The sequence below is a fragment of the Phaethon aethereus genome (assembly GCF_964289735.1).
Source record: "Phaethon aethereus genome assembly, chromosome: 5".
NCBI classification, from domain to species: Eukaryota; Metazoa; Chordata; class Aves; order Phaethontiformes; family Phaethontidae; genus Phaethon; species Phaethon aethereus.
The window spans coordinates 35,962,337-35,986,660 of NC_138579.1; the positions used below are offsets into that span (position 1 = coordinate 35,962,337).

General features: G+C 37.7%; 1 protein-coding gene across 1 annotated transcript in view; it reads left to right on the top strand.

Moving 5' to 3' along the window:
• Positions 1 to 24,324, top strand: part of SPRED1 (sprouty related EVH1 domain containing 1) — a gene marked incomplete at both ends in the record, with an annotated part of 58,771 nt that overhangs the window by 17,665 nt on the left and 16,782 nt on the right. Inside the window, one exon of the mRNA XM_082000100.1 lies at positions 17,872 to 18,046. Coding sequence (XP_081856226.1) covers positions 17,872 to 18,046 — 175 coding nt within the window. The remainder of the gene's footprint in view (positions 1 to 17,871; positions 18,047 to 24,324) is intronic.

The following is a 24,324-nucleotide window of genomic DNA, read 5'->3' on the forward strand; positions in this document are numbered from 1 at the left end:
CATACTTAATGATTCTACTAGTTGAACTAAACTAAAAAGTAAAAATTATGCGGCTCCAGCTGAGGGAGCTATTTTCTGTCAAGTCGGTTCCTTGCATGTTCATGTAAGTTGTGTTCCCTAAAACTTAGTATGGAAATGTAGACAAAATTTTGTACTGTTTTACACAAGAACTTGGTTGCTGGGCTAAAAGCTGTTGTAGAATGCAATGATTATTTTGTAAGATGGAAAATAAAGTCTCTGTAAAAATCTCTTTTAACTTTCCAGAAAAGGATATGAGCAAGATCCTATTCCAGTGTATTTGATCAGACAATACTGGTGTTACCAAAGAGCTAAACACCACTTCATGTGTCCAAAGGTTGGGCCCTTGTGAGAAACTTACCTGCTCTTTGCTGAGAGCCAGTAGTGGAATTTCTCCTGAGGTCCTGTGTCTGGGTGTTGTTTTCCTATTGGATTTTTGCACTTTGGTGTTCAATAAAACTTTAATGTTTACCCCTCATGAAAGGGAAATCCATCTCCAACTACATTTCTGGTTGACCTGCCTCTGCCTGGCAGCTTCCAAACAGTGCCGGAGGTTTCTTTTCAGCTTTCAACCTTTCTCCTCTTCAGTTTCATTCTCTTGCAAGTAGGCTCATCTTCTGCATGCATTGCTTATTAAATAGGCACTGGGTTTCCTTCAATACAGTAGTTTTTTCTTTATGTCAAAGCCTTCCTCCATGCTGAATAATGCATCTGAGTCTTTGGTTTTTCTTCAGACTACCTGAAGTTGCACACAGGCAGCTGGCTAGTTTTGTGTATGATGGAGAGAGAAACTGGAGCGCTCTGTAAATGCTTGTGTGAGTATGGACAGGACTGCTCTTACCCTTGAAGCATCACTTTTTTATAGTTCTCACTTGTTACTTTAATATATTGGCAGATTTTAGTAACTGGTCTCTGTGAATACAGAGATGTGAACACTGGTATCTGTAGGCTTTCTCTCTTACCTGGATCTCTTTGGATTGGGTTGGTAGGGAGCTTGTTTTGACTCTTAGGAATTGAAAGAGATTGCCAGATGGTCCGGTATAGTTCATGTACACAACTGTGATCCAGTAGAGGAAAGGCAAATTCTCAACCCCCCTACTGCTGTTTCAGAAAGGAACAGACAGGAGGAAGTAGGAGTGAGAACAGATTTCTGGATAGATCTGTAGGCAGCAGGGTGAATTCTTAGCACTTCCCACCAGAAGTTTATTCTAATAGGCGTTGGGTGTTAACCATGTAACTGCTGCTCAGGAAGCTGGAACATGAGGATCAAGAGTTAAATGCATAAATAAATAGACTTATACGGCTAATTTCAAATTAAAATGATAAAAGTATTTCATACCAAACAAAACAAGGCTGTCATGCACTCAGCTTCTAGTTGTGTGAAGTTAATCATGGCTTGATTTTTTTTTTGTTTTTGATCTCTATTTTTTTCAAACTTTATGTACATCTGAATGTGAGCACTACTGGCTATATCTGGAAGACACTAGTGTAGCAGTATCCTGACTGAATGAGACTTGCCTGAGATTCACACCTGGTGGTGGAAGTGTGTATATAATAGATCTACAGTGACTGAAATATATCAAATGCAACAGAAACTTTTTCTTGGTTTCTGGGTCTCTTAAAGCAAAGGGGTAATTTTTTCTATTTGTTCTCATATAGTACAGGAGGAACAAATGTATTTTTATGTTGGACAAACAGCTACGTTATTGGTCATCAGTTTCAGACCGATTTAAACCAGAGTGAAAGCAGTAAACTAAGCAGACAAACAAAAAACCGAGCTATTTAGAACTAAAATTTGTGTATGGACTAGACATACAACTTTTTATAGCTTTCCTCTGTATTGAAGATGAATTTATACAGAAATCCTCCCCCAATTAATAGTTTAGATAAGTCTTTAAATAATTATGTAAATCTGCATTTCTAATGCTGAAGTATAGTTTTAGGCTGCCACTGAAAGGGATAGTTTGGATTCACCTATAAAGCCTTGGCCTTAGATCTAAGGGGCATGTGACTGCGGGTGGTTTGGGGCACTGATTTTTAAGAACGATTTTTTGGGGATGATTGATTTTCTGTTTCGGTTGCACAGCCAGCTCACTTCACAGTTGCATACTGTTTTGAGTTAACACAAAGGAAGTAGCAGAATTGTGCCCCACGTCTGGAGGAGGATGAGGGGGTAGGGATTCAGGCTGGATTTAGGTGAGTAGGTTTAGTTGCCTTCCCATTATCCCACAATACCAAATAATTTTTTCTGCAGACCTACAGATGCTGAATCACTGGTAGAACTCTGCATGTATGACTGTTTAGGCATCTCCTGTGAATAAAACCTTGCAATTAATAAGGAGCTCACAAAGCATAGAGAGATCTATGTAGCATTTATGTGCTATGCATAGTATACTGTACTCCTATCATATAACTGTTCAATGGAGCATCACCCTTCAATTTGTCTTGTGGAGATGCATCGTCTGTGTCATCATGCTTGCATGAGTATAATCTGGAAGCTGTTTTTCTTCTGAGTGCCAGTGTATTGGAACCCAGTGTTTAAAGCTTGAAATTCATGGATTTTGTGTTTTCCCTGCATTCTCAACAAATACTGAATAACCTTCTGTAAATAATGATCCTTATTAAAGGACGAATAGCTGCAAAACTTGAAGGGTTTACATGTATTTTTTTCTTCTTCTTCCTCTTTTGAAGGGGGGAGATTTGTATTTTCTCTCCCTTATGTGCTTGGCATAATAATGCAGAAGCACAAACTAAACAAAGCAAAAAAAAAAAAAAAAAAAAAAAAGTGGTAGCAAGCAACAGTGGTTCATGATGCCAGTCGTACTGCAGTTTGGAAAATGTGTTGTACCCGTAAATTGACTAGTCTCAATTAACATTTAAAGAGTCTCCATTACAAGTAGTTACTTAATGATATAGTTGCTTCATCAATTTTTGTTATTCTTCAAAATGAATAAGTATTTTTAGCAGAAAAGGTTCAGTTGTCAGATGAATTTTTCTAGGTTGTTCTTAAAGGCTACTTTTCTATTTTAAAACCTTTTTTGGGTGATATTTCCGTGAATATTGGTGACTGTGCATCAGTGAAGATGAGCTCATGAATCACGTCAGACAAATCACATTTGTTTGGTATATATTAAACTTATTCCAAATACAGGTTGCTATAACTCCTTTCCAGTAAAAAGATCCAGACTGAGTACTCTTAACCCTTGCTGAGTCTTATTACAGTTTGCATTCAGACTTCTAAATTCATACAGTCAGACTACAATCTTTAGTGTTACTTTATTGTAAAATTATTGTTTTATGAGTAAAAGTTTGGCAGGATATGCTGTATCAATGTTTTAATCTGCAGGAAGATAGTGCTCATTTCTTCTATCTCCATGTTGAAAATACCAAATTTTCCGTAGATTAATGATACCAAAATTAAAAGCTACATGCAGGTTACATGTTCTTATAATTTATTCTCATATTGTGATGTATTTTCAGTTGTATTTCTTGAAAATTGTGGTTTCTCTGCATCTCAGTTTTCACCACATTGTGGGATAAACTTTTTGCAGTGTTCAGAATATCTGTTTTCTCTGCTACCAGAGTTAATCCCCTTGTATCTTCTGGAATCAAGAGGGCTTTCCCTTTGTGTATTCGGTCATTACATAAAGGAAATTCAGTTTGTTTTGTTAGCATGTAAACTGGGATTTATGAAATACAAAGAGGGCCAAAACCCCTCACAATAAGAATTTAGAGAAAGAAAACGTTATGTTTCTTGGGAGGAAGAAAACTATTCATAGTTTTGTTACATGTTTGGTGCTCATGATTCCACACGCATGAAGCAAAAAAAAAAAAAAGGAAAATCTAAGACTTAAGTTATATTGATACTGCAGAAAGAGATCAAATATGCCAGACACTGTGGCTTAAATCTAGGTGCTTGTACTGCTAGTTGTGGCTTAATCTCAAAATACATATATAATGCAGAGAAGCATTCAAGCTCCAACTGGGCTGTAATGTTACTCACCCCTTCTTTTCCTGGTCCATACAGACTTAAATGAATGAGAGTTTGGCAGTAGTTGCTGACAGTGAAGCAAACACTCATACACATGTTCAGACACTGTTTTGGGACTTGTGTTGAAGTATTGTACCTATAGAACCACTTTGAGCAGTCAGGAGAGAGCCTTGTGCCCGAAACCAGTCATTTACTGATTAAGGTTGGATGATTGTTTTGGATTGAGGGTAACCTTTCTTCTGGATTACTCTTGATTCACATCAGCTTCCCAGTGTTGATCGCTGCAAAGTTGCAGAAGCCATGGAGAAAGTGCATGGCAGGAATAAATGATCAGGGCAATAGAAGGATGGAGAGTGCTTCTGGCAACAGTGCCAAATCATATTGCTTTAAAAAGCTTATAACAATAATGGTAGTGCAGGTATGAAAGTTGCCTTGGACTTGTTAGTAGAAGATAGTGTAGGACTATGAGTAGTTTTATATTCTCTTACCAGTCTCTGTTGAAGGACCTCATGAAATCAGGATGCAGAAAGTGGTTACAGGAAAGATAAGAAATCTGATTGCTGTGCATTTTCATCTGTCTGCTTGCTAACTGTGCAAATGCTTCTTGGAGCCTTTCTTTCCACTCTGTGATCCCTAGCAGTTTTCCACCTGTGCTATTTAAAACTATTAATATGATATAGGTTGTAATACAATAGCTTGTATTGGCTGGAAATTATTTAATCCATATACAGTTATAAATGAAAAATTTAAATATTTTACTGTGGGATTATTTAGTGTAACCAATCTAACCAAATTTTTACTAGTTTAGATTTAGCTACAAGATTTTATACTTCCCTTTAATACACTGACTTTTTTCCTGCATTAATTTAATGCAGATGATTACTGATTTAATACACTGATTTTTTTTTTTCTGCATTAATAGAAAGCCATAGCATAAGACTCACAGAATCATTAAGGTTGGAAAAGACCTTTAAGATCATCAAGTCCAACCATCAACCCAACACCACCATGCCCACTAAACCATGTCCTGAAGTGCCACGTCCACACGTTTTTTGAATACTTCAGTGATGGTGACTCCACCACCTCCCTGGGCAGCTTGTTCCAATGTTTGACGCCCTCTCAGTAAAGACATTTTTCCTAATATCCAATCCAAACCTCCCCTGGCACAACTTGAGGCCATTTCCTCTTGTCCTGTTGCTAGTTACTTGGGAGAGGAGACCAACACCCGCCTCACCACAACCCCCTTTCAGGTAGTTGTAGAGAGTGATAAGGTCTCCCCTCAGCCTCCTCTTCTGCAGACTGAACAACCGCAGTTCCCTCAGCTGCTCCTCATAAGACTTGTTCTCCAGCCTCCTCAGCAGCTTCGTTGCCCTTCTCTGGACATGCTCCAGCACCTCAGCATCCTTCTTGTAGTGAGGGGCCCAAAACTGAACACAGTATTCAAGGTGCAGCCTCACCAGTGCCGAGTACAGGGGCACGATCACTTCCCTACTCCTGCTGGCCACACTAGTTCTGATACAGGCCAGGATGCTGTTGGCCTTCTTGGCCACCTGGGCATACTGCTGGCTCATATTCAGCCGGCTCTCAACCAGCACCCCCAGGTGCTTTCCCACTGGGCAGCTCTCCAGCCACTCCTCCCCAAGCATTGCATGGGGTTGTTGTGACCCAAGTGCAGGACCCAGCACTTGGCCTTAGTAAACCTCGTACAGTTGACCTCAGCCCAAAGGTCAACATAAGAATATGTATCACTGTTCAGCGTAAGAATTGCCTGCTGAACAATGATGTGCTTTTGCGATTTGTGATTATGCTTCTCTGATACAGTTAAAATGAAATACTTCGTGCTGCATGCATTGAAGAAGGGCACCCAGTTTTTCCTCATGTGTCTGCTTCTTGTTTGGGAAAAGGAGATCCTGTTTTTTCTCTGTTTCCTATTCCTCCTCCTTCCCCCTCCCCACCTTGTGTTTTTCTCTCTCTTTTTTTTTTTTTTTTTTAATGTTATTTACTTGGTAGTTGGTAGGGAAGAATTTATGCAAGCAGTATTCCTCCCCCCTGGTCTTTTCATGTCACTGACTTTTGAAATATCTATTACTTCATTTTTGTTACTTGAGTTCTGGCATTTTTAGCTCCCCTTTCTTCCCCTTAAATAACTCTTGGGCAATCTTTTCTTTTTTGTGCTTCCTAAAGAAACAACTGTGTCAGCTGTTTTTCTTTAAACATCAGCTTTTTATGTGGAATAGTCAATATTGGTGTTTTATTCAGTCTTTTGTGAAAATGCCTCAAATAGATGGTTATGTTGAGTACCAGTCACACAACACTTCGCAATCAACATATGGATGAAGAAAACGAGGATGAGTTACTTTAGTCATCAGGTAGTTAAAATTGCAGAGTGACGGCTGTAGAATCCTTTGACTCAGACGATCACTTCTTTCTTGATTTTTCTTTTAGTCAATAAGTTTTTAAAAATAATAATATTCTTTAATACCAGTGGGATGAATGGATAAAAATTACAGGCAAATTAATTCTGTCTAGGAATTACTGCATGACTAGGGAATATTCTTTCTTCTCTTCAAACACAATAACTTTTTGATGTTTGAGCAACCAAATTCAAGAAACAGGGCCCTCAAAGACACTATTGTACATCATGTTTGTAAAGCTTACATGTGATGAATGCGTTCCCAATATTGGGCTGTGAACAGTCTACAGAATTCTGTCAGATGAACTTTTATGATACAGACAGTATTCTAATTACTTAAATTCCCCAAATTTTTAATTGCTTAAATTCCTAAATAGTGAAAATTTTGTCTCAAAAATTTGAGATTATTTGTTAGCTAAAGAAGTTACTTGTAATATGTTATTAGTCTTTTGACCTTGCTTTTCAGGATGCATAATAAAATACTGATTGCCTTTCTTTAGCTAATAAAGCAGTTAATGACTTCTGGTTTAATGGGATTATTTGGACAGTCTCATTGCAGATAAAAGTTCTCAAAATTCATCTTTATTTATAGTAAGTGAAAATTCTTTGTAATTACCATTTTAATAGTAGGCCCTGTGCTTGGGATATGAATAGAGAAGGTCCTTCTGTTGCTGGAATAAAAGTCCATAACAAAACACATGGGTACAAATGAAACAGCCAAATTTAACTTCCTGTTTCTTGAGTTTGATCTTCACCATTGACACCTATTTGTCCATTTCACCAGTTTAATTTTTCCTTGTAGTTATTGAATATATAATGTCGTCTTCTGTCTCTCTAAGCAGAGATACTTAATTTTCTGTTTGTATTTCTTCAATTATGCAGTCAGGATTCATTTTCAGTGCCATTAAATACAAGAACACAAATATTTGTGGAACGGTTCAATGTGTATCTCATGGACTTAGTAAGATTTTTGAGTTTTGTACTCTATACTGTATTTTATAAACTATTTTATTATACCATATTCTGTGTAATACAAGTGGCATATAGCTCCTTAAAACATATTTAGGGTGGATAGCAATCTGTTTTGTCTGGTAAAACTGCAACATAGATGTCTGAGGTGCACCAAAAGAAAAAAAAAAAAATCTGCCTAGTTGTTCCTACATGACACTTTTGTCTCATAGACTGACTGGAGCAGACAGACCTTTCTTTTACTCCTTGCTTGGAATCTATTGTCCAAAAACTGTTTTGCACTTGCATTGTGTCATGTTGCACTTGCTTACTTGATATTCTAGTTATATATATTTTGTGCAGTTTGACTTCGCTATCTCCAGCACCCTTTTCAGAACTTCCTCCTTATGGTGAAGTCCCACCCCAGAACCATAACTTCTAATGGTATTAATGGTTTTGAAAAGTCCAAAGAGGAAGCAACGAGATGTAATCATAACACTAAATCATCTCGTGATCTCAGTGTTGTAATTTTTTGTTTAGGACTCTGTCGTTGCCAAAACAAGGAAAATGTAGCTGGTGGATCCCTTTTCAGTTGCTGAGTAGACTGAGAAATTTATTGTTGCAGGAATTCTCATGACTAGCTAATACCTACAAAGTGTGAATGTATTCTTACTTTGTTACATATTGGCAGGGGGGAATGCATGTATACTTACTCTTTTTCTGTGCAGTTGGTTACAAGTTTCTAAATTTTTCTCCTGGAACAGCAGTATATAATACAACTTAAATAATCTTTCTTTCGAACTGAGAGGCCTTTCAGTGTTCTGTTTTACTCTTATGTACATGCATGACCCATGTATTCCTTACAGTTTTTTGTAGAAACTTGTGAAAAGTATTACTTTAGCAGTGGTTAGAGCAGGGAATGTAGTTACACAAGGCTTAGTTACACTTTTTTGATGCATTATTAACATTCCTATGTACTCTGACCTTAGGACTTGTGAATCACTTATTTCTATACTTGAGACTGGCTAGGATGCTAATTATTACTGAGATTATCAAACATAGATCATACACTTATATATTGACTATGTAAGTCACATTGTTCATGCTGACGTATTTCAAATATGAAGGGCATACTACTAAAACATTTTGTATCATCTTGTTAATCTTTTGTTTCTTCTCCTTTGATGGATTATTGTAACAGAAGTCTTTGCATTTGTCTTTCACTTGTGTGTCTCAGTTTATTTCCTCTATCACAAATATTCCTGGTTTGTTAAAACTATAAAAAGACTGATTCAAACCACAAAGTGGGGTGCTGCATAGCAAGGGAATGATAACTTCCTTTCAGTCACTGAACATAGACCTTTAAAATAGATCTGTAAGTTCACAACCTGTCTTCCTTAAGGCTCATTCAGATTTTCTTTTTTACTCTGATTTTGGTGCTAGTTGTTAAGCATTTTGCAGTTTGGCTTGTAGTCTTTCTGTTTTGTTAGTGTGGGCATTTATGATTTGTCCATTTGTGTGTGTTTGAAACATTCTTTTGGATGTTTGTTATTTTCTTATTATGTTAAAAAGAACAATTTAGCATTAGGGATTTTCCTAGAATATAATTTACTTTGCGAGATCACTTTCATATGGGGAGGCTAAAGTCCTTGAAAAGCTATGTCCATGTAAATATGTAAATATGTAAATATTGAGACAAGCTTTAGATTTAACAATATCAACTAATGATACTGCAGTTTTAATTCACATAGTTTTAAAATGCTATTTCATGTACAACATTAACAGTCTCACAGCTCAGCAAGACAGTTAAAGAAAGATTATTTTTATAAGTGTGGCTATGCCTTATTTGGTTTCAGGTTCTGTTCCTTTTCTGTGCAGGCTGAGTGGGAAGTGCATGCCAGGAACAATCTGGACCTTTTATAAATTTTATTTAATGTCATAAAACTAAAATTTAAATTTTGTGGTTGCCTACCTAACACAAAGTGTTGCCACAAAGTGTTGCATGAGGTGAGTAAAGTCTAAAGTCAGTGGGACCGATGATTTTTTTTTTTTTTTCCCCCCATAAATTTTTTTGCCAAAAGACTAAGAGTATGTAGCAGCTCACCAGCTAAGCTCTATATACCAACATGCACTTAGGTCTTTATTGAATTATGCTCATTACAGATGCTCCCTGTCCCAAAGAGTGTATAGTCCAGGACAAGCTGAAAGAAATTCAGACATAGTAAACATAAAGTCTGAGCCAATGTTTTCTGGTGTTCTAGAGAAACTATAGCAGGTTCTACTTCGTTTGGCCTTTATTTTTGCTCAGTAAGTTCTTAGGTATGTTAGGAGGAGAATAGTAACTTTTTGGACATTGGTGGAGCACTATTCTTAAATGCAAAGAGCAGTGAAATAAAAGGTACACAGGTGCTTGTTTGAAAGTAACACTTTCAGTACAGCCTGTCATACCTTCTTAGAGTAGCTAAAAGTGTTCATAAGGAATCTTACTATAGCCTTTTTTCAATGTATTAGTTACCTTCATCTTATTTTAGTGGTCAAGAACTTCATTACAAAATGACTTGTTGATTAATACATTCATATCTCCTGTTGACAAGGTCTCCAGAGTCCTGCCATCCTTAAATCTTGATGTCTAGATGACGAATAGTTATGACTATGAGGGTGATCTAATTGTACTTGCATACTTGAGTGAAGCTCAGGAACTTGTGAATATATGACTGGAGGAAAATGGCCCTGAGAGAAGAGAGAATTCTGGCTTGCTCAGATATAGCTATTACCTGAAAAACTTTCCTGAAATTATGTATCATAAACTGTAGTAATCATTGTGATTCCAAGGAAAATAAAAGGCACAACTGAATCTGTAAGCTTCATTTAAAAACAAAAAATGCCTTCTAGACTGGATGGATGTTTATTGGAAGTGTCAGCCTGTCTTAGTTTCAGTGGAATCTGCCTTAGGCTACAAATTTGTGCTTGTCCTAAGTTTGCTGAAGTGCCGGAGAAAATTAAAAGCTTGTCTTCCATCATTTCTTTAGATATGCCTCCATTTTTGCAAGTTTGGAAACAAATGGTAACTTTTTTAGATAAGAAAATTAACTCATTCTCTTGTTTTATTTGTGGGCTTTTTCATCTTTATCTGCATGTTTCCATGGTGAGCAAGTCACAATTAATACATGGCATCGGTACCCTGTAGCTTGATTGCTACTTGATAAGAAACAAGTAATGATTTCACAAAATTAGAAGAGGTACAGACAGTTCTGTGCTATAAATGGAGTGAAGATATTCCTCTGGATCTTCAGAAATTCTGGGGTAAGGAGGAAGAAAAAACTATGAGACTATATAGAGAAAGGACAAGCTGGGCTGGGATGAAGAGTGGATATTTCTGGAGTTCGTGGCTGTCAGCTTGTAAAAATGAAGCAAATTTAGGGTTTTCTGGAGGAAGCCCATTAAACTTGGGGGGCATATGAGTAGCAGGATCTGACAGCTCAATTCTGTTATCCCATCTGCCTAAATAAAACTGGGTGGAATTTAATCCAGGAATCCCTGGTACCAGCAGTCCTCTGTTGTTAAGCAGGAAGCTATGGAAGTCATTAAAAAGCATCTTCCATGTCTGGCTCATCTCACCAACTCTTACAAAGGGGTACTACATGCTATATACTATTCTTTTAGTTCTGCTCCATGTATCCAGTGCCTGTGGACCCATATCTGAATGTTACTTTGGTTCTTTTTAACTCTGCGGGGAAGGGTAGAAAGAAAAAAAAATTTGTCCGGGTTTTTTATTTGCTTGTGTATTTGATAAGTAATACGCCTTGACCGGATGGTGTTACGAAATCCATACTGTTATGAAAACTTAGGCTTCCAGAAGGCAGTTTCTTTAAAAGAGGTGGAACCCAAGTATCTGTCGTGATCTCCTTTAAACTGCTAAAATACTACTTCATTTAACCAATCCTCATGGGTGACATACAGAAGTAATAGAAACTAGCTACAATTATTAAAGAGGAGGAGGTGCTGGGGAGCACGGCTAAAAAGTTATTCACGCAACTGTCAAATACCTACTTTGTAATTTTCATGGTTTTCAAATCTTTAACAGCTTCTTCATTCTTCATGTGCTGTTATGCTTTGCAAAAGCTCTTGCAATAGTAGCCATTCTTATTTGCAGCATTGTTACTTTGCATGGCCAGAAATTTTAAGTTGTCTGTATTCAAATAGGAATGTGGTTCTAGTGCGGCTGTTTTTAATCTTTTTTTTCTGGTGTTGTGTCCAGGAGAACACTTCATAACAGCAATATACTGTTTTGACAGTTTCCCATGCTGGGCACTTGTTTATTTGTGTCTCATTTTCCCTTTTGAGTTGTAGGTGCACTGTCAAACACCTTGTTTTACAAGCCTCTCCTGCTAAATAATAATTGTGTAATAAAGTAGTTTTGGCTTTTTCAGGATACCAGTTATCCCCTCCTTACGTAATACAGTTTCGCACATAGCTTTTTCCTTCTGCCATTTTGGGTTCAAGCCATTTTGCTTGGTAGTTCAGGTTTCTGTAAGTAGATTTTTGTTTTGTTTTGTTTGAGCAGGAATGTCCATTCAGATTTTTTGTCAAAGTACAAAGCAGTAGTTGTTATTATGGGAAAAAAAATATATACAACAGTTTCTTTTTCATAAAAATTAATGGGATATGCTGTCATATGTTTTCTTGATGTAAATTACATCTTCTTTAGTACTTGTGCTATATTTGCATCTCCTTCTGTTGTAGATAAGTCATTAATGTTTTGTGGCAGTCATTCTCTAAACCATTAGTAACAAAGGGCTTGATATCATCAGCAGTGTACCAATATGTTCATGTGATACTGGTGAAATTAATTTTTTTTTCTCTAAATTGAGTTAATACTTAAAGTTATCTGCAAGTAAAATAGACTTTAGCTCAGCTGTCTGATACTACTTTTTGGTACTCTGGGCATGCACATACTCATGAGCACTTCTCTAGCTGGGAATTGTAAAATCTTCTGCTAAGTGGTTTGGATAGTAAGAACCATAAAAAGCCAAGTGTGGTTCATGTATGCTTTTTGGGTGAGGCTACAAACACATAAATATATTGCACCAGAAGTTGGAGGGGTTAAAGTACGTGTGTAAAGTGCCAGTCAAAGGTAAAGAGCCTTGATCCATGACCAGTTCACATTCGGAAATCAGCTTGGAGCCATTACTTGCATGCCAGCAAAGATAGTGTAATTTCATAGCAGTGGGTGTCGATGACTTTTCAGAATGCCTTTTTTTTTCCTTAGCCTTGTCAGAAGTGTTTAAATAGCAGTTGTGTACAGTGACAACTCTTACTTCAAAGTATCATGAGTTCTCATAAATTAACCCATATTAGTTATATTTATAAAGTTGTATTTTATTGAAGTTGCTGTGCTTCAAAGTATGGTATTAAATAAAAGAAGGAATCACAGAATAATGGAGGTTGGAAGGGACCTCTGGAGGTCATCTTGTTCACCCCACCCTACTTACGGAGGGATGACTAAAGCAGGTTACCCAGGACTGTGCAGGCAGCTTTTGAATATCTCCAAGGATGGAGACTCCACAACCTCTCTGGGCAACCTGTGCCAGTGCTCAGGCACCCTCACAGTGGAAAAAGTGGTTCCTGATGTTCAAATGGGACCTCCTGTGTTTCAGTTTGTGCCCATTGCCTCTGGTCCTGTCACTGGGCACCACTGAAAAGAGCCTGATTCCATCCTCTTAGCACCCTCCCTTCAGGTATTTATATACACTGATAAGATGTCCCCAGGTTGAGTCTTCTCCAGGTTAAATGGCCCCAGCTGTCTTAGCCTTCCCTCATATGACAGATGCCTCAGTCCCGTAATTATCTTGGTGGCCTTCGCTGGACTGCCTCCAGTAGCTCCATATTGCTCTTGTACTGGGGAGCTCCGCGGTGAACACAGCACTCCAGCTGTGCCCTCACCAGTGCTGAGTAGAGGGGAAGGATCACCTCCCTCGATCTGCTGGCAACTTTTCTCCTAATGCAGGCCAGGACATGGTTGGCCTCGTTTGTCTCAAGGGCATGTTGCTGGCTTATGTTCACCTTGGTGTCCACCTGAAACCTGAGGTCCTTTTCTGCAAATGTGCTTTCCAGCTTTGAGAGAAACTGTAATGCTAAATATTTTAACCGAAGCTAAGAGGGTCAATTTTTCGTATGGTTCAGTTTGTAATTCTGAAGATCCAGGTTTCTTGATGGTGATGGTAGTAGCTTTATAGTACTAAAAACTTGCTGTTGCAGTTCAGTTGTCTTAACAAACGTTTCCGAGATCGCTGTTGTTATTTTTCAGTCCTATATTAAAATAGAAATGTGCAAGATGCAATACATACAAAAGAATGGTAATGCTTAATACGAATCTAGGAGATGGAAGATTTGCATACTGTTGAAATTGGGTTAAAATAAATGTAATGCAACAAGATAGCTGCTTCCCCCCTCCAACATCTCTTCCTCTCTTTTTCTGGGAAAAATATTCTGGCAGAAAATTCTTAACCTTCCTTCTTTTTTTGGATCACTAATGGAAGAAAGGACAAGTGTTGTAATAACGTTTGGTGTCTTTAATTGGCTTGATATTACACATAAGAAACTTACCAAAATAATCTATTTTACAAAAAAAGCCATAGTGATGAAATCACAATTGTGTCCTTCCCTCCAGTCACCAAAAGCAGGATTGCTCATTAGTTGCTGACCTGAAGGTCCCAGCCTGTCGAGGTCCGCGGAGTGCTTCCTGGGCTTGGACAACAGTTTGGTCACCCAGGTCATAAGTCAGTTTGGGCCCAAGAGCATTACAACAATATAAACCCACAGCTTTTGGACGGAGGAGAGAGCCTTTAAAACCTGTGGTCAGAATTTAATGCTTGATGCTCTTAAAATAAAGTTGATGGCAGGTAAGTCATATCTTTCCTGTCCACTTATGGTTTGTAGTCCATCCTTTCTGCTTTCTCAGGCTTCTTAGTTCACCCCACTCCAGCTTTTGACTTTGGTACAAGAATCATCTTCATTTGCTAATATTTTTAGAATGAAACTTTACACAATATGCTATGCTATCTTGAAATGACTTCATTTCAAGTTTAATAGGTATACCGTTCAGACACATGCGGTACTCTTCAGTAGCTCTTAACTACTAGGGGAAAATCACACTGCAGATAACCTTTTTTCTTCCTTTTTTCCTTTTTTTTTTTCCTGCTTCATCGCAATTTATAACTCATTGTAATCACATAAGAATACAGTACTCTCATCTCTTTACCTGAGGCACTCAGATGATAGAGAGATCAGTTTCCATAGTTGTTAGGAATTGATCTTGGATTCTGGTGTGGTTGTCCCTAGTCTTCGCTGATGCTCGGCACTCGCTCTTGGGAAGCAGCATGCTCCTATGGACAGAATCCCATTTGGCTTTTCCTGTAAGCCTTGCTCTGCCTCAAGAGTTTCCAGTGGCCACAACCAAAATCAGAGGGTCTCAGAGAAGGTTGGATGTGATAGAGTAACAGGTTTGGGCCTGCTGTTGCAACGCTGCTCTTCATGCTCCATTTCACATGCTTGTGGTAGCTCTAGTAAAAGGTTTTGCAAGAGCAATGCTCAACTGATTGCCCTGTTTGTTTGGTTTTCTTTTGTTTATTCCTGATAGAGCTGCTAAACATGCAAGAGTAGGTTAAAAAGTTGGACTATAGGGGTGGTGCCAGAAAACACTGGAGTCTTGTCTGTCCTTTTTCCCGCACCTAAACTACACCGGCAGCTTAGCAATTTGTTCTGAAATTCCCAAAAGTAGATGGGGATATAATGCTTGGAGATATAAGATATCTGGGTGGTTTCGGTAGCACCAGTAGTGTGAGAGACAGATGCCATTTTGTTTGCAGAGGATTCTGGAAATGGAAATCACTCTTAAGTCCTGCTCCTGCTTTGTGGCTAATTGCAAACCAGCTTGTATTGTTACTAAAAATAGCTATCAATACCAATTGTGAGTTCCTTTAAAATATAAAAAACAGTATTAAAAACCAATGAACACCAGCAACAAAAACCCAGAATTAAGCAATCTCTTCATAGTCTTTGGCATTGTTGCAAGTACAGTAATGAATTTGTCTAGTTAATTTACAGTGTGGTTGTCTGGAAAAATTGTTTTGTTTCAATTTTGGAGGTTATTCATGAAATATTACCTGTTGGGTAATATTTTATTTTGCCTCTTGCACTAATGCAGTGGATTTGACAGTAGTTTCTAAAACATTTGAAAGGATAAATGTTATCTAAAACAGTTTAAAAAATATGAAAGCAAAGCACGAGATTATTAACTAGACCAGCCTAGGTGTCTCAGTATAGGGAAGGGGGAAAAAACCCAACACCAACAGAAAACTTCTGGCAAATGGCAATAGCTAAGCCATTGAGGGTATGTTATGTATCCTCAATCTTTGCTTCTCCGTAGCAATTCTTGAAAAGAAAATGGATGTGGAGTGTAAACTTTCATTTAAAAAAAAATTAATCTGTTGTAGTTCAAGTTTTCTTATGTAGCCTAAGTGAAGTTCGGTGGTATCCCTAAATGGTGCTTAACTGAACTCATGCGGCAGTCTGTTAGTATACAAAAGAAAGCTCTAATATTCAGATTTACAAACAAATTTATAGAATGAATAACTTTAAAGCTAAATCTGTGGTTCACTTGAAGGTAGGTGTAACAAATTGGTGCATCCTGTTCTTACTGTTTAAGAAGAAAGTCCCCGGTGTCTTCAGTTTCTGTCAGAAGAGGCCCTTCACCCGAGAGAAACGAGACAAAAGACTACCTGTCTCTGAACTGTACAACTACAATCTGAACTTATCTCTGAGTGAAATACAGTGATAGAGACCAATGAATGGTTCAACTTTCAGTAATATTATTAAGCATCGATATAGCCATTTTTGTTTGCAGATATTGTAATTGATAGATGCATACAATGAAAAATTGGATTTTTCTTGGATTATATTTGTCTGCTGTGTGGGAGGAGTTACGAAAATATGTTGGTACAGAAATGCTGAGAAACATTGACTGAACTGTCATTTTAACTATGAGTTTTAGGGGGAGGAGGCTGTTTTTTTGCTTGGAGGGGCAAAACAAAGTCTCTAAACAAATTCACTTGCCCGTAAGCTAAAATTGGATAGTCTTGGTTTATTTCCCATTTTGCAAACCATTACGTTTTTTTTATATATATAGATATATAAAAAAGTGAATCATATGTGTGAATAGTGTGTGTGTGTGAGAACATAATACATTAATTACGCAAAAAGCCTACCTTGAGTTATTTTGGGACATTTTTGGGGGAAAAAAAAAATAAAGCAGTGATCACTTTAAAATACAACAGTTTGGTGAATGGTTATATCACAAATAATTTTGTACAGAAGGAACAACTTTGTCCTTTTCTAGTATTTCCTGTTCAGTCCTTAAATTTGACATCACTAATGCTAACTGGTATATGTACTTAAAGCCTCATTCAGAAATAAGTTGCAAAAGATATCATGATGCTTACTACTTTTAAAGTGTTGGAATGTTCATTCATGGGTTATTATATTCATGCAGTAAACCATACTTCGAATGTAGGATCTTATAACATCCTTGGTAAACCATGGTGTTTTTCCAGGTGATGTAGCAGCAAATTCATAACTGAAGCTAAAATGTATCGTTGAATTTAAAAGAAATCAATAAAAGCTGAGAGAGAGAGAGAGAGACCACCAAAACCCCTTTTTCTGAGACTCTGAAAAAGGAGTTTGGCTTTTAAGTAATGAAGTGATAACTGTTTGTTTATTTTATAAAAATGCTAAATGGTGGAAAAAGCTATTAAATCGTAGAATGCAAGTAATTTTCCACACACTGTGAATACAGGAGACAACCAGCTAGTAGATGCTGCAAATATTAGGTTTTAACCAGCTGTAACTGTTTCTGTTGTCGAACCCCACAGTGTGTGTGTCCTGACCTGCCTTTGCAAAGGACAGATTATGTGCATGGGGAGAAGGGAGGGATGAAGGGGAGCGGGTTTTCTGTCTAGAAGCCTGTTGTAGTTTAGATTTCAGTGGCAGAAGGCCTGACCTCTTTTTGCTTTCTTCTTCTCTCTTCTGTGCAATTTCATGGTGGCTGACTGGCTTCTTGATTAGTCTAAAATTAATCAGGAGTTGATTTTTACTCTCTTCCCACCCCTGGCCCTCTCTAGCTAGATCCCTGACTGCAAAGTTTTTAGAAGAGTATCAGTTTTGACTTAGGAACTATGTTGTCTGATTAAGTTTCTCTACAAGGAATCACATGTAAGCTCCAAGAAGTCCTAATGAAGACATAAAAGTACAGAGGAACATTTTTTAGAGGGTCGTCTTAGACTGTTTGTTTTTTTTCTAGGTCCCTGTTACAGGAGGAGTGAACCTCCACAATGTTAATTATTGTGATCTTGGTTGTGGGTTTGTTGGTTTGGTATGGTTTTTTACTAGGCTTAGCTGATTTGTGTTTATGGAAAACTAATTTCTTCTTTTGCATCTCTTCCAGTAATAGTTATGCACGAGTGCGAGCTGTGGTGATGACCCGGGATGACTCAAGTGGTGGATGGTTACCACTTGGAGGGGGTGGACTAAGCTGTGTCACAGTCTTCAAAGTCATTCCCCAGGAAGAGAATAGCTGTGCTGATTTTCTTATCCATGGAGAACGACTCAGGGATAAAACGGTAACAATTTACATCCGTTTAGTGTACCTGTTAAAACTACATAGGACCTAAAAATAGGTGTTTGCTTATTGTTGCTTGTAGACTAGAAAGTAAATGTATAATTTCAGTCTAATGCTGTTGCTGAGCTTTTATCCATATCAATGATTATATACATAAAGAGCCAATTGTTTGTTTTAGGTGTAATGTCATGCATTTCTAGAATTCAGCACGTTGGTCTTCTAGAAACTTTAAAACATATTTTTTTCATTGCGGATTTCCATCCATTTGGGGAAACATTTTGCTATTCAGGTTTTTTTTTCCAATGGAGGGTTAAATTCTCTTGTTAACCTGTTTATACACCAATGATACTGTGTTTAATAGAAGTGTTAGAAAATGAGATAACTTGTTAAAAACACAAAGTCTGAAGGGATTTCTCGGTAATGATTCAGATAGTTGTGGAATTTGGATATGACAAAAAGTAGCCATTTTACATGAAAAGAACTTTCGTATTGGAAGAAAGCATAAAGCTGACAGGTCCAAGAATTGATCTGGTTTATCAGCTACATTAAATAAAATACCAGTAATAAACTTGACTTAAATAGCATCACAAAAGTCAGCATCACAAAAGGAAAACAGTGCTGTAGGATCTCAGCCGTTTCTACATGCGGACCTATGGAAGACAAAATTGTCTTACCAAGGCTTGCTTGGTTCCTTGTGTGCCAAAGAGGTTCCTGAAGGGGGGATGTCTTACAGTGGAAACAAAGAAAAGTGAGGAAAGCACAAAACCTCCATCTTAATGACTTTATCGAGAACTTACTCTTTTCTGCCAATAACTTACAACTCCTATGTAAGCTTAAAGGGTAGAATTACTTCTTATACCATACTGCTGATTCTTTCTCAAGCAGACCAATTTCTCCCTTGAGGCAGGACTGCTGAGTTTTCTGCCTTGGCTATGACTGCTGTAGGAAGAGAGCATATAAATAGAAATTCTGCTGACTCAGTTGTTTCAGCGAGGCGTAGTGCTCTTAGCAGAGTACCCTGTGTTCCCGCACAGTTATGTGCACCTGCAGTTCCTTCCTCACTTTGCAGTAGTTCCCTTTAGAACTTTTTTTAGCCTTATTGAGGCTGTTTTTGAGGAGCTTAATTGCATTTAGAAATACTTGACAATTTTCTCTTAATACTTTTGACATTCACAGCTTGCCTGTGGAATCTGAGGGTAATAAAAAGCTCAGAACTAACAGCTGGTTTAATGTTTCTCCAACATGTATATGAAAATATCGCAGCCATCAGCATCCTGATCTGTTTGCGCTCTCTCCTGCTTCCCCTGGGCAAGCCTTGTTTCATTTCCACTTCTGGTAGAAGGCTTAAATGTCCTTGCTCCTCTTCTTGTCCAAAATCAAGCTCACGTTAGTATGAATCTGTTTTCCAACCTTTTATTGTCCTGAATGAGTTGTTTTGTTTTGTTTTCATTTTGTTGTGCATGTCCCGTCCTGTGTCCATCTGCCCCCCATCTCCTACCCCCAAATGTGACCTACTGGTCTGTCAGGGCAGATTTTGATCTTACTGCCGTTTTACAAAGTTGCTGTTAGAAGTCAGCCCCTCAAAAACACAGAATAGAAGATGGAAGAAATGCAGCTGGGAGGAACATCTATCCAATGTATATTGAATAAAGCTCAGGGGACTAACAAATATAGAATTAGCCTGTAAGGAAGAATACTGTAGAGCCAGTGATGCTTTGGTAACAGAGTAAAAGGAAGCTCTGTGTGCATGTATTTCCTCAGACTTCAAATAATGCACTTACAAGCAGCAGCTAATGTGTAATGAATTAACAAGAGAGTTGCACGGTATGCTGTAAGTCCCCTGTTAGCATAAAAGAAACAAGATGCTACACTAAGGTATGTGAGGACATCGTTAGGTCATGGCACTTTTTCAGAAGGACTGTAGCAGGGAATGGAAGAGAAATTCTGTTGGACAGGGATCCAGTCACTGATTCTAAAACTGTTCTGATCCTTATACTTCCAATAGTTAATAGTTTTGTTCTTCGGGTATTCCTGTGCATTCACTTTCTAAGCACAATCTTTAAGCTTTTCTTTAATGAAGCCAAACAGTTGAGTTTTAATCCAAATAGAATTGACAGGTGACTATTCTATTTCATAATACAAAGAAGAGTAAAAGAAAAACACCACCAAAAAGTTGAAATATAATTGTCTGTTCCAGCTGAAAGAGTGGAGAGGGCTGTTTTCTCAAAGAGGCAACCCTGAAAAGGACTGTTGAAGATTACTTCAGTGACATAAAATGCTATTTTTATTTTTTCTACAAAAATGAAGTAGAAGTGGAAGTTTTTATGGGTTCATTGTGTTTGCTATTGAGTAGGGGCCAAATATTTTGATCATCTTCTGATTTTGAGTAAGAGTTTTATACTGAATCTGCTGTTTCTGTGCTCAGACATTGCTCTAATCTCATTTTAATATGGCCTCAGTGTGTAAATCTGTATATACCTGAGTAATCTTTGAAGTTAGTTGTATGCTGTTCAGTTGGTTGCTCTGCCATTGTATTTGCAAAGAGAAAGTAGCAATATTGTTTTAAAAGAAGCTTCCTAAACCATTTTGAATGTTTCCGTTATTCAGACTTTGAGCACGTGTGCCTTCAGGGATGTTTAATCTATTGTATTAACCAGAAGTCATTATGGCTCGGTCAACTGGACCACGATTTCCAATTCACTCGCTTTTTTGCAAGGTATATGCAGCCATTTCTAAAAATACTTCTGTGGATTAAAAAAGAAAGTAATCCTTACAAATGGAGTCTTCTCCCACTCCAAGTCACATTAAAATACCTTTATAACTAGCTTACATTTTTATTCCTCTGGCCAGTAAGTCTTTCTTTTGTGAAGAGGCTCAGCTTCCAGAAGAGGTGCAGAAATACCGTTATTCTGGAAAACATATAACGTGGGACACAGGGAAGCATTGGTTTTGAAATATCTCGGGTTAGAGAGCAAATGGAATTCAGATCTATGGCTTTTACCTAAGATATATGGGAATCATAATGCCAGTGTTACTATTCAACCTATGTCTCAGTAGAAAGGTGGAATTTATTCCAAAGCAACTTGAAATCCATAGGTGAGGTATTTGACGGAGGTATCTTCTAGATGCCTCTTAAACGGTTATATTCAAAAAGAATGAGGGATCTTTTATCTCTTCTCTTACTGTTTCTTGCAAACTAGCTTCAGTTGCTACTTCTCCGAGTACTGCTTCTGACAGGACATTGCAATTCCATCCCAGTGTGCCAGATCTCTCCACATATTTTATAGGAGATGTGGGCACTAGGACGATAGATCTCAATCTGTAAGTCAGCTGTATAAATACTTTGGGACTGAACATCAAAATACTGAAGTTCCTTGTTGGGAGGGTTTCTCATCGTTTCTCAGGTATACCTGAGAGTTAGATTGCTATCAGCCCTTTTAAGAACCAGCTTCGGGCTACGTGTAGAACTTCCAAAATTTTCGTGCAGTACCGAGCTATTTAAAACATCTCTTAATGTAAGATGTTCACAAAAAGCATCCTAGTTACCTGAGAGGAAAATCAAAGTGGTGGCACCATGGAATTAATTTAGGAGAGGGAATGCTCCCTGCTAGTTTGCTCAGGTTGTTTGGACCTGCATTGGAATGGAAGGGTATTTTGTGAAGACTTTTATATAATTACACATTTCCTCCTTTATTATACTCACCTTCCTAGATCTGGCTCCAGCCAGTCTGCTTGGAACAATTGTGCTCCCTCCTAACCTGCTGCTCTCTTTTACTGTGTTTACAGTAGCTCTCTTCTATCTTGATAGCAGTAGTGTTAAATATACATCTGGCTCAAGATTATAGTTTTTTAGGCTTTGGTGTATTTTACATTCTTGAATGAAAAGTCTAATAGACTTCTCTGTTCTATTTTCTTCTCCAGTCCTTTGCCAAGCAAGTTTTTACTGAAGGGGGGCGGGGGGAAAAAGTGACTAGTATTTTTTTGGATGGTGAGTCAGGAGTGACAAATCAAAGTTTAAAATCTTTCTTTTGAAGAGCAGGTAATTGTGTAAAGGGAGAGATGCAAAGCTGAAACTGAATATAAATACTGTTCTCTTCTAAAAATCTGCCATTCAAAAACGTAATTTATAATTTACTTTTTAAATCAGCTTTAGAGTTGGAGAAAAGATTGATTCTGATGGGCTATAATACAGTGCTTACATCATTTCTCTGAAAAAACAGCACGCAGAGAATAATAATCTTGTCACTGGGTCACGGTGGCACTGGAGCCACATGCTCTGTAACATGAATATACTCGGGTCATGCTGCTTGTTCCCAAGACTAGAGAAAAGCCTTTGATTCTATTTAGCAGAAAAGGCATTCAAAAGTTTCATCAAAACTACATGCTTATGTGTTTCTGGATTTGGTCTGGGAATGAGAAATTGTGAAACTTATGTATATACATGTAATGTTGTAAGCTGTTGAAAGTATAGCTAGAAACCAGCAAAATAGAATCCAGTATCTAGAAATGTTCAATTACAGGGTCTGTTATCAAAATAGAAATTTGTATCAAATGCAGTAAGCATTTTTTCATATTTGTTTCCGAAACAAGGCCTAGATAATGATGCTAATATCTTATATACTAATCTTATTTTTGTTTACAAATATTTGGTTTTGAAGTGTTGAAGTTTAACATTTCTGACTTTAGAGATTCATTTTGTCTACACAAGCCAAATAGTTTCTAATAATTTTAAAGAACGTAGCCTATAGAGGTGAGAAAAGAAACATGTAGCAAGCAAGTATTTTTATGAGTAGCTACGAACTCGTTAGTGTTGGCACTTAACGACATCTGGATTTTAAAAGGATTTTTTCATTAAGTAGTAGTACGTAGACATGCAGCTCTACCTATGCTGAGAATTTAGATCTTGATCGTCTGAATCTGGAGCTCTTCTGTCTTGAGTCTACCTCCGCAATGTTTCCCATTACATGTTAAGGTGGCTGCCTCATATTGGCATGGAAGTGTTACATTAAGTCTCCAAATGAAGAAAACCTTCAGAACAGTAACCCATGTTTATTAAAAAATGCAATTTTGCTAAGCCATAGTCACTTAATTTACAGCCTTGCAGGTTTTTGTTGTACTTATTACTGGAGATCTTGGGGAAGGTCTACCTAAAAAGGTTTGGGAAGGCACATTTTTGGTAACCAAGTGAGAGAGTATGATATCATCTTCACATATGATGTGGAGGGTTCCAAACCATAGAAAAGTGCAGTAAAAAATAATTGGAGTTTTAGATGTTAGAAGACTTGGAAAAAACACCTGTATTGCTAACAGCTCGGTTTCCATTTCCAGGCTTTGGAGATACGTGTATTAGGGTGCTTCCTCCCCAGCCCCCAGTGACCGTTCGCATGCTTCAAGCATAAAGGCGCCTTTGACAGCGTTATGTTTAACAGGGAGAAAATACGTTGTTGCTGCAAAGCGTAGAAGTGTTTTGGGGAGAAAAAAAAATGCTTTAGGGGATGGCTAGTATGTTTTTTGTTTGGTTTGAGTTTTTAGTATTTCTGGATACAAGAAAAACTATTGAAGGCTGGCTGTCTATAGATTTGTGTCCCACTGTTAAACCTGACTGACAGTTTTTGAGTTTTCTCTCAGGTGGGGCAGGCGTGAATTCTCACCTATATGGATTCTTATGTCTGATAACATATACAGTTTTGATGCAACTAGTTTTTCTCCTTTCAATGCCCTCAACCACTTACTCTGCTATGTTAACTGGTCTGTTTTCATACAGCTTTACATCTGAAAAACCAGTGTCGTCCTGTCAAATTCGTTTTTTCCTTAAGTCAAGCTGAAAACAATTAGGGGATGTTTGCTTGCTTGGTTAAGGATTGCTTGTCTTATAAAATGTTGTGAGGGTTGGAGCGAGGGGGGAGTGGTAGCACTGTTGCTTTTTTGGGTTGGGGGTGGTTGGTTTGGGGGTTTTCTGGTTTGAAAATCATAGCTGCTACTCAATGAAGTTTTAATCCAGTAGTTTATCTCCAGTGATACTATCTTTTTAAAATATTTGTCATCCAAGTATGATTTTTCAGTGTGAAGTAATCTGGATTAACTCCTTTGGGAGCAGGTGTTCATTGAGATGCTATAAAAATCAGTCTTCCGGTACTTTTTGTTGATATTTTGGGTGAAACTGCACACAAAATATAGTGTGAAAATAGTTGGTGTTTAACATAGAGACCCTGCAAACGTGCTCACAGACCTAGAAAATGCAGTGATATGAGAAATCTTCATTTATAACTCCTCTTTTTA